This window comes from Fringilla coelebs, assembly GCF_963513975.1.
Source record: "Fringilla coelebs genome assembly, chromosome: 1".
NCBI lineage: Eukaryota > Metazoa > Chordata > Aves > Passeriformes > Fringillidae > Fringilla > Fringilla coelebs.
In genome coordinates, this window is record NC_140028.1 from 32783176 (window position 1) to 32797413 (window position 14238).

A 14238-nucleotide genomic window follows, 5' to 3' on the forward strand; every position below is an offset into this window, starting at 1 on the left:
CACCTTGGTAAGTGGCTTCTCAGTGTTTGTTTTTTTTTTTTTCAATGATGAGTAGATAGAAGGCTCAAGAAGTGTAAGTCAAAAAGCTTTTCTTTTTAGATCCACAGTTATTCTGTGGTCCTGATATTACTTTTTCCTTCTTGGGATATGGATGAGCTGGGCATTGTTCCCTTAGTGGTTTTATGGGTGCTGGATTATGTAGTACAGCAAAAATAAGTTCCTTGGTTTATACTTGATTTTTGTCTCTAAATGTATCAAGTGCACATTGACACTTCTTGTGCAGCAGTGTGTGGCACCAGCCAGCAGGATGTCATCTGCTTTTGTGCTGCTTTCCATGACCATCTCCAATACTGGCTAGGTTTTTGTTTGCCAGTGTTTTGTTTTGGTACACTTAAACACAGTGGGGTTTGGAGTTGCTATGATTGAAGTTCATGTTGCAGTAAGCTGTAGATTACAGTAACTTTAGGTTACAGTAAATTGTCTTTGGGGTTTTTCAGAATTCAGAAGTTGTGTAACTTGCCAGCTCTACCACAGTATGTTTTAGCTTGTATTGAGCCATTCTAAAGTGAAATACTAAAAAATTCTGGAACAAGAAACTAACTCCTAAGGTAAAATGCACATGGTCAGCTGTTTTCTTTGATGTCTTCTGCATTAAGCTTTGAAATGTGTCACAGTTAGCTTTTAATCCATTTTGATGTACTTCATTAATTGCGTGTAATTTATGCTGTTGTTTGAATACATTGCATAGGGTACAAAATCAGAAACCTAAAAAAAAAAATACTCCAAGTATGTTAAATCAAGGCAAACAAGATAAGGTATAGGACCCATAATCTTTACATGTGTATGAAGTGTTTGACAAAATACTTTGTTGAAGTATGATGTCTGGCACAATACACTGTTAGCCTATAATTCTCTTTGGACACAGACCCAGTTTATTTATGCTGTTATTTATGCCTAAAACTGACATCTGGTTTACCAGTCGTTAGCCCCAGCTTATGTTTTCAAGTACTGAAACCAGGTGGGCTGTTTGCCACGTGTAAGGGATTTCCTCAGTTTTTCAGGCATTACTAACTAAAGGTCAATATTTTTTAAGTTTGTCTGAGTAAGGACTGAAAACTATGAGAAATTAATTGAGGTTGGGAAGGAGGAGTTTTCAGAAGCAAAATCCATTAGGTAAGGTGATACAGATTGATGTGCCAGCAGTGTTTGCATAATAGACCTGCTCATGCTTTACTACATCAGACTTCACTGGTAGTACCAAGCTAGTCCAGTTAGTGAGTGGAGTCACTTCATAAAGAAGCAGTGGCTAGTTGAGATTGAAAATCAGTAAAGCTCAAAGGAGATTGCTAAAGTAAAGTTAGCGTAGGGTTTATGTCTCATTTTGTTAATTCAGTCTAGAGTTTAGGATCACTTTAAATCACTTACTGGCATGCAGCTCTTGTATTGCATTATCTATTAGTCAGTGTTTTTCCTCGTTCAGTTTTCTCTCAGACACCCCCATTTCTTGCTGGTATTCAGCGAGTGACCTACGCTCACTTCTAAGCTGTTAAAAAAATGAGTTGCTGAGAGTTATGGAGCCAAGAGCTCTTAGGTAGCTCTACACAGTCATGCAAATATGTATTTTTAATTGTACCATAGCAGAATATTGGTTTTCACCCAGTGTTATCATTGAAAGAAGCTGAGAAGAATGACTACAGCACTTGATAAGTGCCAGTCTCTCGCTTGGAATGTTAAAAAATGCGTAGATGTTCTATATATATTAAGCATTCGTTACTGATATGTAATACCAGGAGAATATAGAAACAAAATGGGGGCAACGAAAAACTTCGTCTACCAAAGAGCTTCCCTTAAAGTCTTTCTCTCCAGTTCATTTTACCTGGAAATTCTATGGATCTATGTACCAATTTTACCAGTGCTTGGTTTTGCAGATTGCAAAGTTTTTCTCTGACAGATAGAAACAAATGTGAAAATGCTGGAAAGTTTTATACTTGATAAAAAACCTCAGCACAATACTCTCTGCTTCCTAGAACAATCACTGCATTTTAGAATTTAGGAAGTTAGGATTGTTTTTAGAGAATTCCAGTTTCAAGAAGGATGGTAATTGGTAACATTGCATACACAATATATAATGTTACACAGATAAACCTGATACCTGTCATGAATAAAAATATCTCTTGAGAACTTCATGTAGGTTTGGCCATTACTGATATTTTTATTCTTACAATACGGAAATCTGTTAATTTAACATTGTAAATATTAGTTTAGGATAACGTGATAGGAGCATAATTGTGTGTCATATACTTGGCAAATGGAAAGCAGAATTATTTTTATAATTTTAAGAAATAGAAAGCAAGCTCCTGGAAAGCTTTGTGCTGGATTCACTGTGTTTAATAAAATCTGAAGAATGAAACAAAGTAAACATATGCTGCTTACATTTTTAGTTGACTCTGAATGAGGCAGCATTACAAGTGCGTTGAAGGATACCATGGAAATACAAAATAATCTGGAGCGTAATGGACAGTTCTAAATGGGTTTTAAATTTAGATAAACATTGCATAATGCATTCCAGGCACATGGCATTATATATAAGCATTGTTGCTGCAGAAAGGGAGATAATATTGTTTAAGCTCTTCAAACCTCAGCACTCCTCCTTCAAGTTATTTTTCATACATAAATACATAGAAATCTGACCATAGTATTGCTGAAAGAAGGAGCTGCTTGTCAGAAGCATCTGGCGCTGTGTTTATAATTTTTGAGTGTAGTTGATATGATGTATTCCTGTTTGCCTACCCAGTGAAACACAGAAAACAAAGATATCAGTGGTGATACCAGCTGTCCCACAGTCTGGAAAACTTAGGCTGCTCTAAAAATCAGACCCTGGTATGCAGTTTCTCAGGTTTTCAGTCAGGCATTGCTCCCCCAGCCCTCACTCACTGATCACAGAGACTGGCATCTACCAGGTATCCATGCTGCCATGTGGTACCAGGACTCACCATGAGCTGTAGCCACAAATTCCTTTTTAATGCAAGTACAGTTTGATTCCTGCCACAGATACAACTTAATTTGAAGCCCCTGTCTTTATTAAATTTACCATCTCTGTGCATTCATTAGTGAGGTGTTAGATTGTCCCTCTAAATATGAATTGATTTTGGTAAATACTTAAATTTTTGGTATTCATTTGAAAGCTTTCAAGTGTGTGTTTGTCACATCATGTTGAGTATTAATGATAGTCCTGATACTTTCCAGGAGAAATACACATATAACCACACAGTAATTCAAAAGTTACTAGTGTGTATTAGGTATTACAGTTGCTAAGAAATAATTTTTTACAAAGAGCCTCCTACTCACTTTAAATAAAAAATCGCTAAAGGTCCTTTGCTATGAATTAGAATGCAGCATTGTAAAGCACGTTACTTATCTTTCTGTACTGTTTTGCAATCTGTGGATTGCTGCCTTCTTTCCTGCATAATTTCTATTTTGCTGCTGAAACATGAGATCAATCCTTCCTGGAAAAAACCCACCACAGTCTTTTTCTTGGCTGGGGAGAGAAAAGGAGACTTTTTTTTTTTTTCCGAGTTTTGCTTTCAAGAGTTCTCATAAAGATCTCTTGTCATAGCAAAGGACATAGAGTTCCCCGGGGGGAAAAAAACAGTTCTCAATTAGATGGTGGTCATTCAGTTGTGGGTCATTTTGACGTGATTTATCACAGGCTTAAATTTCTATGAATAATTGCTGATAGCAAACAAAACTTGGGGACCTTACAGTGACAAATTTACCCCCAAAATGGAAGATAAAGGAACTTTTCCAAAACTGTAGGAAGCATAAATTGAGCAAATGGATTCTATTTCTGCTAGGATAGTTCTCCTTTACAAACATTGTCATTCAAAGCTAAAATATTTCTCAATAGTTTCTGATAGCATGCTGGTCAGTTCAAAGCAGAATAAAACAAGTACAGACAAAATGCAGTATCAAGCAGCAGTAATTGTAAGAAAGTCATCTGGAAAACATACAGGCAGATCAAATGTGGAAGTCAGAATAAATTTTAAAAAACAGGGAAATAAATTGCAACAGAAAAATTATTTGAGTCTGACACTTAGAATTAAGCGTGCAAGAAGTTGAATTTTATCTAAGTGTGCAGTTGCAAATGGAGATGATAAAACAGACGTTGCTGAAGTTAGCCAGAGAGGCAGCCAAATGCCAAGGTGATAAATAGCAAACAATTGCAGGGGGCGAAGAGCCTGCGTTCAGGGCAGGGCACAGAGCTGCTCTTGTGTGCAGGAGCATCAGCTCTGCCGCTTTCCCCCGCTCTTGTCACTTTTGTCACCGCTCGTCAGCGGTGAAGAGGCTGTCAGGGAAGTGTCTCAGCACAGGCATGTGCACACTCTTCAGTCTGGCTGTGGAAGGCCTGCTCAGGAGCATAAACATGTTCTTGTGCCTTGCCCTCCAGTGCTGGTCTCAGCCCTGAGCTCTGCTCCTGTGTGTCACTGCTGGGACATGCCTTGGCAGTGCTCGCTCCCGTTCTGCTCTGCTGGAGCTCCTCGCTGAGAGTACAAAAGGGGCAGAATAGCAGGAAGTGTGAGTTGAAAAAAGAGGTGTGAGATAAGGCAGCCAAGGAAAGCTGTGCTCATTTACCTTCTGTTCCTTTGGCTTCTTCCTTTTGTGACCTGCTCTGCCCAGCGTCATGTGACAAAGTTACACTGGCTTCTTACTCATGTCACCACTTAATTCCTTAACTAATTGATACTGTACTTTTCAACAGAATGTCTGTTTGCTTCTTATATATAATAATATAGAAAATTCATAGGCATCAATAAATAAATGTACCGTCCTGGCAGTATGTTTTACTGGTGCTGATTGTTTAGTATATTAGCTTTTAAAATGTCTGCCTTAGCAGTAGCAATAGTGTTAGACTATTTTTATATGGGAGTAGTCTGGTTGTTCTTTCATCACAAAAAGATGACCAGTGTCTAGTTTATCTATGAGCAGACTACATTATTGTCTCACAAAACAATGTCCCAGTGCTAGGACTGCTTCATTAGGTTTATGCTACATAGACATAATTATGCAGGAGCTAAGAATAGCTCATCTAATTGAAAATAATGATTATAGAGAAAGAACGGGTTTGATTACTGTTACTAAGCAGGCACATACCATACACCCATTCATGAGCTGCACAGAACACATATGGGATTATACAGTGTTTTTGTTTTTATTAACAGTTTCTTTCCCCCATCCTGAGTACTAAGCAAAGGTGTTACAATTCATTTGCTCAATTATCTTTTTTCTCACAGACCTAGGGGGACCTACAAGAAGGCAGCATAAGCTAATATTTATCCAGTAAATTATGACAAGCTAAGCTTTGAAAGAACATTCAACATTTATCCCCACACACATTTTAGGGAGGATGTAACTTAAATAAATCTTCTCCAGGCACCACAGATGAAACTGTCTATGTGGTTTTTTTATGTCTGTGTTTATACTAGTACCCTATGGGATTAAACATCCTTTTAGAAATGCAAAGTCTGCCATACTGTTAATCTCTCGATGCTCATTCTGGTTAATGCTAACATTTAATTCTTCTTTTATCTAAAACACATAGAACCCTTCATTATGTCTTGAAAATAAAACTGAATTTTTACAGTGAAGTTATTAGAAATTTTCATTTATGTAATTGCTGTTCATTGTTATTACTGGGTACATGGGGTAAAATTTGGTGTTATTGTTGTCCTGTTAGCTAATTCTTTTCTTACTTCAGTGTCAGTTTTCTGTTAAAATGTTATGAGAAAAGTGATGAGATCACAAAATTTAATATATTTGGTTTAAAAATGTTAGTATTATCTTTAGAGTCTTAAAATATTCTGCTGGTTTGCCATGTTTAGTTTCCCCTCTGTTCTAACCAGCCATTTCATAGCTCTAGGCTATGTGCTAATGCTGTAGAGGCACAGAGAGATCACTACCATCAGGAATTTTTAAACAGATGACTGTTGGGAAAATGAAGTGGAGAGGGAAGATGGGACATGGAATGATGCAAACCTGCAGTAACACAACTATCAGTTTGCAGTCTGGAATCAGAGGCCTTTGCAGAAGCTGTTCTTGAGGGTTTTTGAGAAATAGCAAGAAGAAAAAAGTGGAAGCAGAGTGCAGATTACTTTACCAAAGTATTTCATTCTATTGTCTTGACTTCAGAAAAGTTGCCTTTTCAGATTGTTTTTTGGATTTGAAATTCAGTGGGTCACAAGAATTTAGGACAGTTAAGTTCCCATTTCTACAAAAGCCTATTGAAGTGTTAAACACATTTTCCAGGCTATTCCTTGCCAACATGATCTGATTGTGGAAGACATTTCCTATTTTTTGGGCTAAAATACTTGAATTTTGCCCTTCAGAAATTTTTACATGGCACCCAGCACTGACCCAGCATTAACTTTAAAATGTGGTAAATGTGGTAACATTCCTCAGTACCTTTCATCACCATGTGTCCTGAATTCCCAGAACCCTGTTTAGGAGTCAGTCTGGTGGCCAGTCTGACCTTCTGTGCTCTTCTGTACACATGCTGGTAACATGTAAATAAATCCTAATCCTGTGTTTTTATCAGATACTATTCTTTCCCTCTCTTTAGAAATTTTAATTACAAGCTTGGGCTGTAAATTGTGTTCCTGCAAGTAAATGCGATCCAAGCATGAACAGGACTGAGGAGCTGAGAGGAGTAGTGATTTGATCCTGAAATACTTCACTGATTTGCAGTTCCTCACAACAGCTTGTCTAAGAGTGCACTGTACAGGATGGTGTATGATAGCTGGGGTCCTTTGCTCTCACATGCTTGATGCACCTGACACAAGACTCCTCTGCATATAAACTGTTTTCTGCTTTGTACAGAACCGCGCACGCAAGAGCTAAAGCTGATGCTGCGGATCAGGCTGCTCAGGCTGCTCGCCAGGAATGTGATATTGCAAGAGCAGTTGCCAGAGAACTTTCACCAAATTTCTACCAACCAGGTAATTGTAGATTGGGGTTTTATGGGGCTGTTTGTTTTATTGCAGTGAAAAGATTCTGTGTTAAGTTGAAGTGTTGATTCCATCTCAAATGTTGTCTTTTATACAGAAGGAAGTCCTGTGTATGTCATGAGGAGTGCACGTTGTTCAAGGAGATTTTGTTCTCAGTTTTTAATAATTTGGTGACTGTTTCTTTGTATGAAAACAGTTGAGTGTTGAAAAGTCAGTATCAAGCATATAACTTTGCCTCCGGTTAATGGTTTATTCAGCACAGTATCAAAGACTGCAGCAATGATAAATCAACAGAAATTTGCATTAATTCTATAACGTGTTTATTAGTGGGAAGATCTATAGGTTTTTTACTGTCCAGTGGAATTCCTGACAGTCTTGGTTAGCTAAGGTCTGAATTTTGGAGAATGTTTTACCATTAGACATACATAGCCTGCAAGGGAATCTTGCTCTGTTATGCTTGTGGTGCTCTGTAGACCATTAGTTCTATATTCACAATGGCATAGAATTAGGTCTGTCCCACCTACATCAGCATTGCAGCCCATTTTCATCTGTCATGGGGTTTGGAAAGTTGCTACAGGAAGAAGCAAAGTTGGTTTTGTGTTGTTTTTCTATTGTCTTTCCGTGAGGTTCATATTTCTGTGTCCTGCTCTTTAGCTTAAAATTGGATAGATAAAATGGAACTCCATTTGCCAGTTTAATGTCTTCTCGTGTCTGCCCTTTCTTTCACCTGTCAAATTGAGTTGAGTCATATCTTGTTATTACTTCTCAAGGACCTGCCTGTATTCGCATGCTAATAGAGATTATAGCTCTGAGATTCATTTTCACTTACTGTCATTTTCTGCTCATCCTTGTTTCAGACACAAACTTACTTATCTTAAATGCACCTATATAGTGAATGCAGGGTATAATGACCTAAAAAAAGCAAAGAACAACATTCTGCAACATTTTCTAATAACACACCTATTTACTTCAATTTTTAGTTCAAGTAGTCACTATATATAACTTGTTACTAGATCCTTACTGTCAGTTACCTTATAGAATACTTAATTTCTTCTTTATTCCTAAGTATTTGGCTGTAGACAGAGAATGTGTTTTGGGGTTGGGGGGATTGAGGACCTCTTTTTGTATTAATTTAGTGCCTAAGTCAAGGATTATTCACCTGATTGGAATTTTCATTCCCTTTACCAGTCTTGCAGACTTTCTTTGTACACATCCTGATATAAATTCATCTTTTTTGAACATGGCAGTCCAGAACTGTTGGCAAAACTCAGCAGAACTATTTCCAGTAGTAAGGCTTTACTACGTCTAAAACAGTACAAATATGTACTTTTCACTGTTGGGAATTACCTCAGTACTACCTCTCCTGTGGATCTATATTATTGGACCATACTTACTGCTATCATAGTCAAGTCTTTTTCATTTTTCATTATTTCATTATTTCATTCTCCACCAGCTGAAGAAATCCCAGTTTACAGCAGCAGGCCATCTTGCCATTCATAAGTTAAGAAGTTATAACCTTAGCCATGCAAATAATTGAGGCATTTGGAAAAAAACTACTAAAAAGCTGCAAACCCTTCAAATAAAGCAATTACTAGAGTACTTGAGTGCAAATGCCAACATCTGACAGTGTGAACTTTGACACCAAGAAATCACCCAGCTTAGGAATTCTCAGGTGTCTTTTTATTCCCTGCCACAGGAATTGAAGTAGCATTGCTGACAGATCAGCTGAGATATGGGAGAGAAGGTGTGGGATCTCATTTTCCTCTCATTTGAAACTTTTGTTCTATTTACAGAAGAGGAGAATTTGTATCCCTTCCCCAAGTGAAGCTGGATATGTGTGGAATGACACAGACAAGCCTTTTTCAAAGTTTACTTACTCTGTTCTCTGTGTGGTAACATCTCTTGGTTAGTCAGCTCCTAGCAAAAAATAAATACATTGTCTGGACTCCAAATTTTGAATTCTCTAATTGTTTCCAAGATAGTCAAATACAGCATATTTGTATACATTTGAAAAAAAAAAAATCTATTCCCATTATGTAAACAACTTTTAAATTCCAAGGTGTTAACTTAATCTCAGTTATCCCAAATAAACTCCTGCAAACCACCAGGTTCACACATCATTGTGATGATTTCATGTGCTATCATATCTGAGATGTTTTCCAGGCTCAGTGTTTATGAAACCTTTTTCAGATGCCCTTTTTCTGTGTGGTACCAGTTAACCCACTCACTTGTTGTACACATACTTGTTTGTTTAAGCATGTCTCAAGAGTAACTGGACAGTGTTACTGTTAGCTTTTGTCATTTATGGTAATAAAATAGATAAATATTTCCAAGTATTTACATTCACTCACACAAACAGAAGTAAATATCTGCTTTTCAAATAGCATTTTTCATGTATTTAAATGAAAAGAAGGTAACTGTTATTGGTTCCTAGTAGCAGCTTCTTGGTTTACTTTTATTGCTTCAGCTTTTATTTTGTATCTGTAAATGCTGCTAAAAGGTATCAGTAAGTGTTCTGTCTCATTCTCTGAAGCTATAGTTAAGTGGAAGCTTTCTATTGTACCAAACACTCTTGAAAATAGCTTATGATGAGAAAGTGTAATTTTTCTCTTATTTCTTTAACTGCTTAGTATGGTAGGCAAGCATGCTGTCAGCAGTAAATGTATGTATCAACAAGCCTCTTGAAACAGAGACAAAAAGAAGTGAAATACAAATACCTCTCTCTAAATATCAGAAGCATTCTTTTCTGTCTTAGTGAGTGATCTCTTGATTACTTGTAGCCTAAAACCATTTCAATATTTGAAAATCTTTTGATAAAGCTCTTAAATTTCAGGTTCTTAAAAAGCAACTTTCTGGGGCATATAGCCTAGTATTACACACAAATTATAATTACAGCGAATATTCATCATCCATTGTACCATGGCAGTTCATACTTCCCAAATCCTCTCATATTTCACCTTTATGTTCATTAAGGCATTCATCAGAAGCTGCCAAGAGGCTTTACCTTTGTAGTGTAGTTTTAAAGGAGACTAAGAGGAGAACAAAGCAGTAGGAAGTAAAGTAGCATCCAGCAGGTAAGAATAATAATGAGGTACCGTAGAAATCTTGAGATTCAGGTCTCCCAGTGATTGATTGCCTTAGTATCTGCATATAAGGAAAACCAAGTATGATTGAAAAGGCCAGAGCCATAGTGTAAGGACTCACAAGGTTGCAGAGAGCTGTTTTCCCTGAGTTTATTTATGCTATTCTCAGGCAAGACCCTGCTTCTACTTTTGCTGTAGCAGATATTTGACTAGTGATTAATAATTAGGAGGATGTGTGTCTTTGCAGAGCCCTACCCACAAGGCTCTACATTTTGTAGATTTAACAAATGTTGTACTCATTTTACTTTACTGGCCTTTTTATCAACAAATTCTGAGAAATCCCAGCTCTGACCTGTTTATTTCCTCCAGGCATCTCTAAACTTGTGGATGTGTCAAAAGAGAGCACACCAGGACAGGAAACAAATGAAACCTGAGTCATAGCCTCGTTCAAGGGAGTCATCCAGGGACAGTTTGAGATTTGTCTTCGCTTAGAGAAAAAAATAAGTGCTTTTTCGTGTCTCTTGTAGAACCTAGAGAAGAACAAATGACTGATGGGAATACTTTATCAAGGTGTAACAGAAAAGAAAGGTTTTTGATGCTCAGTGAAAAGTATTGTTCTAGTCTAGCACAAGGTTAGTGGATGCTTTGATTGACACATTCATTCTAAATTCCCAGACTGTCTTTAGGATGTAGTCTTGTAAGCACGCTATCAGGAGGTAAACTGAAGTATGGACTTGCACAGGCTGGACAGCTAAGCCATAATTGTCTGTGTGCATATATATCCTGCAGCAAATGGATACTGCTCTTTCATTCAGTTTGAATGAATAACATTTGATTAAATGAAAGAAGGGTACAACTACTTTGCTGCAGGGTAAGAGCAGTCTGGGCACTTTACCACAGAGCAGTTAAGGCCTAGAAATTCAGATCTGAATTGTTTTCTGGCAGATTATTTGTCAGGTCAGCCAGCTGCCAGATGAACATACATGGATCACCAAACCAATTCATCCAGCCTTTGACCTCCTAAACAAGGCATGAGAGAAATCAAGGAACAGTTCATAAATTAAAGCTGTCCAAGTTTAGAGATGGACTGAATTTCTTTAGGTGAAATATATGAGCAAAGACTTCCTAATGACAAGAGTAAGAATTTGGCAAGGTTTACTAGTATTTTTTACTATAAGATTTGGCTACTGTTACAGCTTCAGTATTAACATGCTGAACATTACTAGTTTCAGAAATAAGCATTTTAAGTTTATTACAAGGCAATTTGTAATGGCCACTAATGCCTTAAGGAGGAACTGTGGTTTACTTCCTCTTTTGACCAGTGGTAGATATCTGTAGCTTAAGAAAAAAACATCCTTCCCGTCTTCCTCTTCTCTGCCATCACCACCTCCTCGAGTTCTCAAAATGCAAACTCCATATGGACAGGAAAGAGAGATTTCTGGCTGATGCTAATTAACTGGAATGTCCTGGCTAAATGCATGTGTGCCAGACCAGATAGCTTTATTTTAAAAGCCAATTACAATGAGCATTTTGCCTGAATTAAGTTACCAGCCATGCCATCAGTTTGTGCCTTAAAGCATACGGAAGCTCTCTCATTATTCTTAGTCATACAAGAGCCTGTTCATTTTCTGATTTTATTCTACATATGACTTCATCATCCTCACAGATCTGTTACTGGGTTTCTTGCTGTGCCATTTTTTCTCTGCAGTTTATTGCTTCTATCCTCTTTCTACAGAACTCTGGAGAAGGCAGAGCCTATAGATGTATCGTAATGCACTTCTGTTGTATCCAGAAATCAAAGAAATAAGGCACACTAGAATAAAAAGTGCCAATTTCAAGCTTTATTCTTGTTCTCCCCTTTCTTTTTATAAGTCATGTCATACCAGTCTTCACAACATGAGGTCCACATTTATCACCTGTCTCACCAAGCCTTGGGTACATATGCCCCCACCCTTCCTTCCCCATTTTTCCTCTTGCCCAGGGTCAGGGCCATCCAGCTTGCTGGGAGTCTGCATCCATCCTGCTGCACTGCCTGACACACCTGCTGGCTCACCCCACTCCTCAGTGTTCCTGCAATGCATCTGGGACAGGAGAGCCTGCTTGGGAGAGGGCAAAGCAAAGAGAGTTTGCAGAGGCATAGCCTTAATTCTTCAGGATGCTTTTTCTCAGTCTCTCCAAGATACTTTTGAGTCACATAATCAAATGATTTGCTTAGGAAAAAATATGCCTTATTAGTTTTGAGCAAATTAACTTTTGAAACTAATAACAGAGAACCAGTTTCCTGTAGAGAGATAAAGCTGTTACAATCACTATAATTTTCACAGACTTGCATAAGTAGTGAGCTAGTTAATTTGCATCCAGATGAAATTCATGGTTGCTTAGTAAAGGCTGCAGGATCTGGCTATGAAACTAGTAGAAGCCTGGACTAACTTCAGTGCTGTGTTGCTATCTGAAACTTTTCAAATTCTAGCCTAGGTGTATGTATCTAATCTGGCACTATGGGAGTGTTAATTCCAGGTGTAGTCTGAGAGAAGGAGGTCAGTGCTTCCTTTCTCCTGTTAAAAATTGTTCATTTGCTCTGAAAAAGAACCATTCCTTCCAGGACACTGTTGGCCTGCTCCAGTGAATTTCTATATTGGTCTGTCATGGTGTCCAGCCAAGGACAAGATGAAGTAGGGTCTATCACATGGGAGTATTATCACAGTGTCAAAATTTCCATTATAAATCCTATTTATAACTGCGTCATAAATATTTGTTCCATGTTGAAATTCAGCTAGCAAAGAACTGAGAACTTTCCTTACAGTGCTAATTTTCAGTCGAGTATGGTGATCTATTTTGAAAGGATTTTATTATACTAGTGGAGATTTAAATTATGTTTAAAAGGTTATGTTTCTCCTGTTACACTTTTAACATGTGATGTGGACCATTAGAGAAAAATAATCTTTGCAGCTGCATTCTGTGTTTGTAAAAGCTACAGAAATAGATGGCTAATATACATGCCCTTTTATTCCAAGAAAGTGTGCAAAATTTAAGACTTACTTAAAATTAGAGAGAATCTTGGGAGATGCCAAAAAAATATTACAGACCTGAATAATGTAAAGTAATGTTCAGTGTGATTCATCAGAATCTCAGCCTGGAAGACCATGTTGAGAATTTGGAGTAGATGAAGATCTCTGCCTGTTACTTCAGATTATTGTCTGAGCAGGAGTAAAACCTGGAACTGAAACACAGCCAGCATGGAATTGGTATTTTTTGTATGGTAAATTAAACAGGATGAAAGTTGTAAAAGAAAGGTAGAGAGTCCAAGAACAGAATAATTGGAGGTTATTTTCCTTGAAAGTATGTTTTAAAAATGAAAGAAAAATATGGGTGAATTAAAAGGATAAATCACAGATGTTAACAGGTGAGACTTGTTCCAGAAGAGGAGAATGGTTGCCTGTGTCAAAGGAGGGTAAGAGTGGAGTATCAATACTGAAATGTGACTAAAAAAATCACAGAGGTTCCTCAAAAAGTATCAGATGAAGAGCAGAAGGTATTTTGTCAGAGGCAGTTGCCAAACTGAAGAGTTATGGGATAGATTTGGAGAAGAGGAGCAGTAAATGGATATTGCAAACTTAGACTTTAGAAATAACAACTTAGTGCTCTAATGGGAAGGGGAATAAATGACACTGTGTGAGGTCAGAAAGGTAAGTGGCATGGTGAGTGGGGTTTCTCTTAAAATAAAAAAGAATAAGAACATACTGGAAAGAAGCCAAATTCGGATGCCAGCAGCTCACATACCCTAGTTTTAGCAGAATTAAACTGATTGTTGTATTTCTCCAGTTCTGGCATTTGCAGTGCAGCAGTCACTCCAGGCTCTTGCACTTTATAATTAATTTCAATGCTTGATACAAGAAATTAATTTTGCTGGAAGTGTGGTGCAGCTTAATGAGTACTGGTTTTGAAAAATACTGGATTAACCCTCAACCCTCCAAGAAAATTCATAAAGCCATATATTTCAAAAGCAGTAAATTTCAAGTCTCTTTATTTTAGTCCTGTTCATAATTTCCAGTGTATTTTCTATAAACACAAGGTGATAAAGGAGACTTCTAAAAAAATTGTCTGGCATCGTATCTTATAGTCATGAATCCCGTAGAAATATCTGGAGTTTTGAT

At 37.5% G+C, this 14238-nt stretch overlaps 1 protein-coding gene across 3 annotated transcripts in view; it reads left to right on the forward strand.

Moving 5' to 3' along the window:
• JPH1 (junctophilin 1) overlaps positions 1 to 14238 on the forward strand; it is an 82323-nt gene that overhangs the window by 47595 nt on the left and 20490 nt on the right. For all 3 annotated transcript variants that reach the window (XM_084218380.1, XM_084218381.1, XM_084218382.1), the window contains exon 3: positions 6874 to 6992. In XM_084218380.1, the coding sequence (XP_084074506.1) occupies positions 6874 to 6992 (119 nt within the window). The remainder of the gene's footprint in view (positions 1 to 6873; positions 6993 to 14238) is intronic.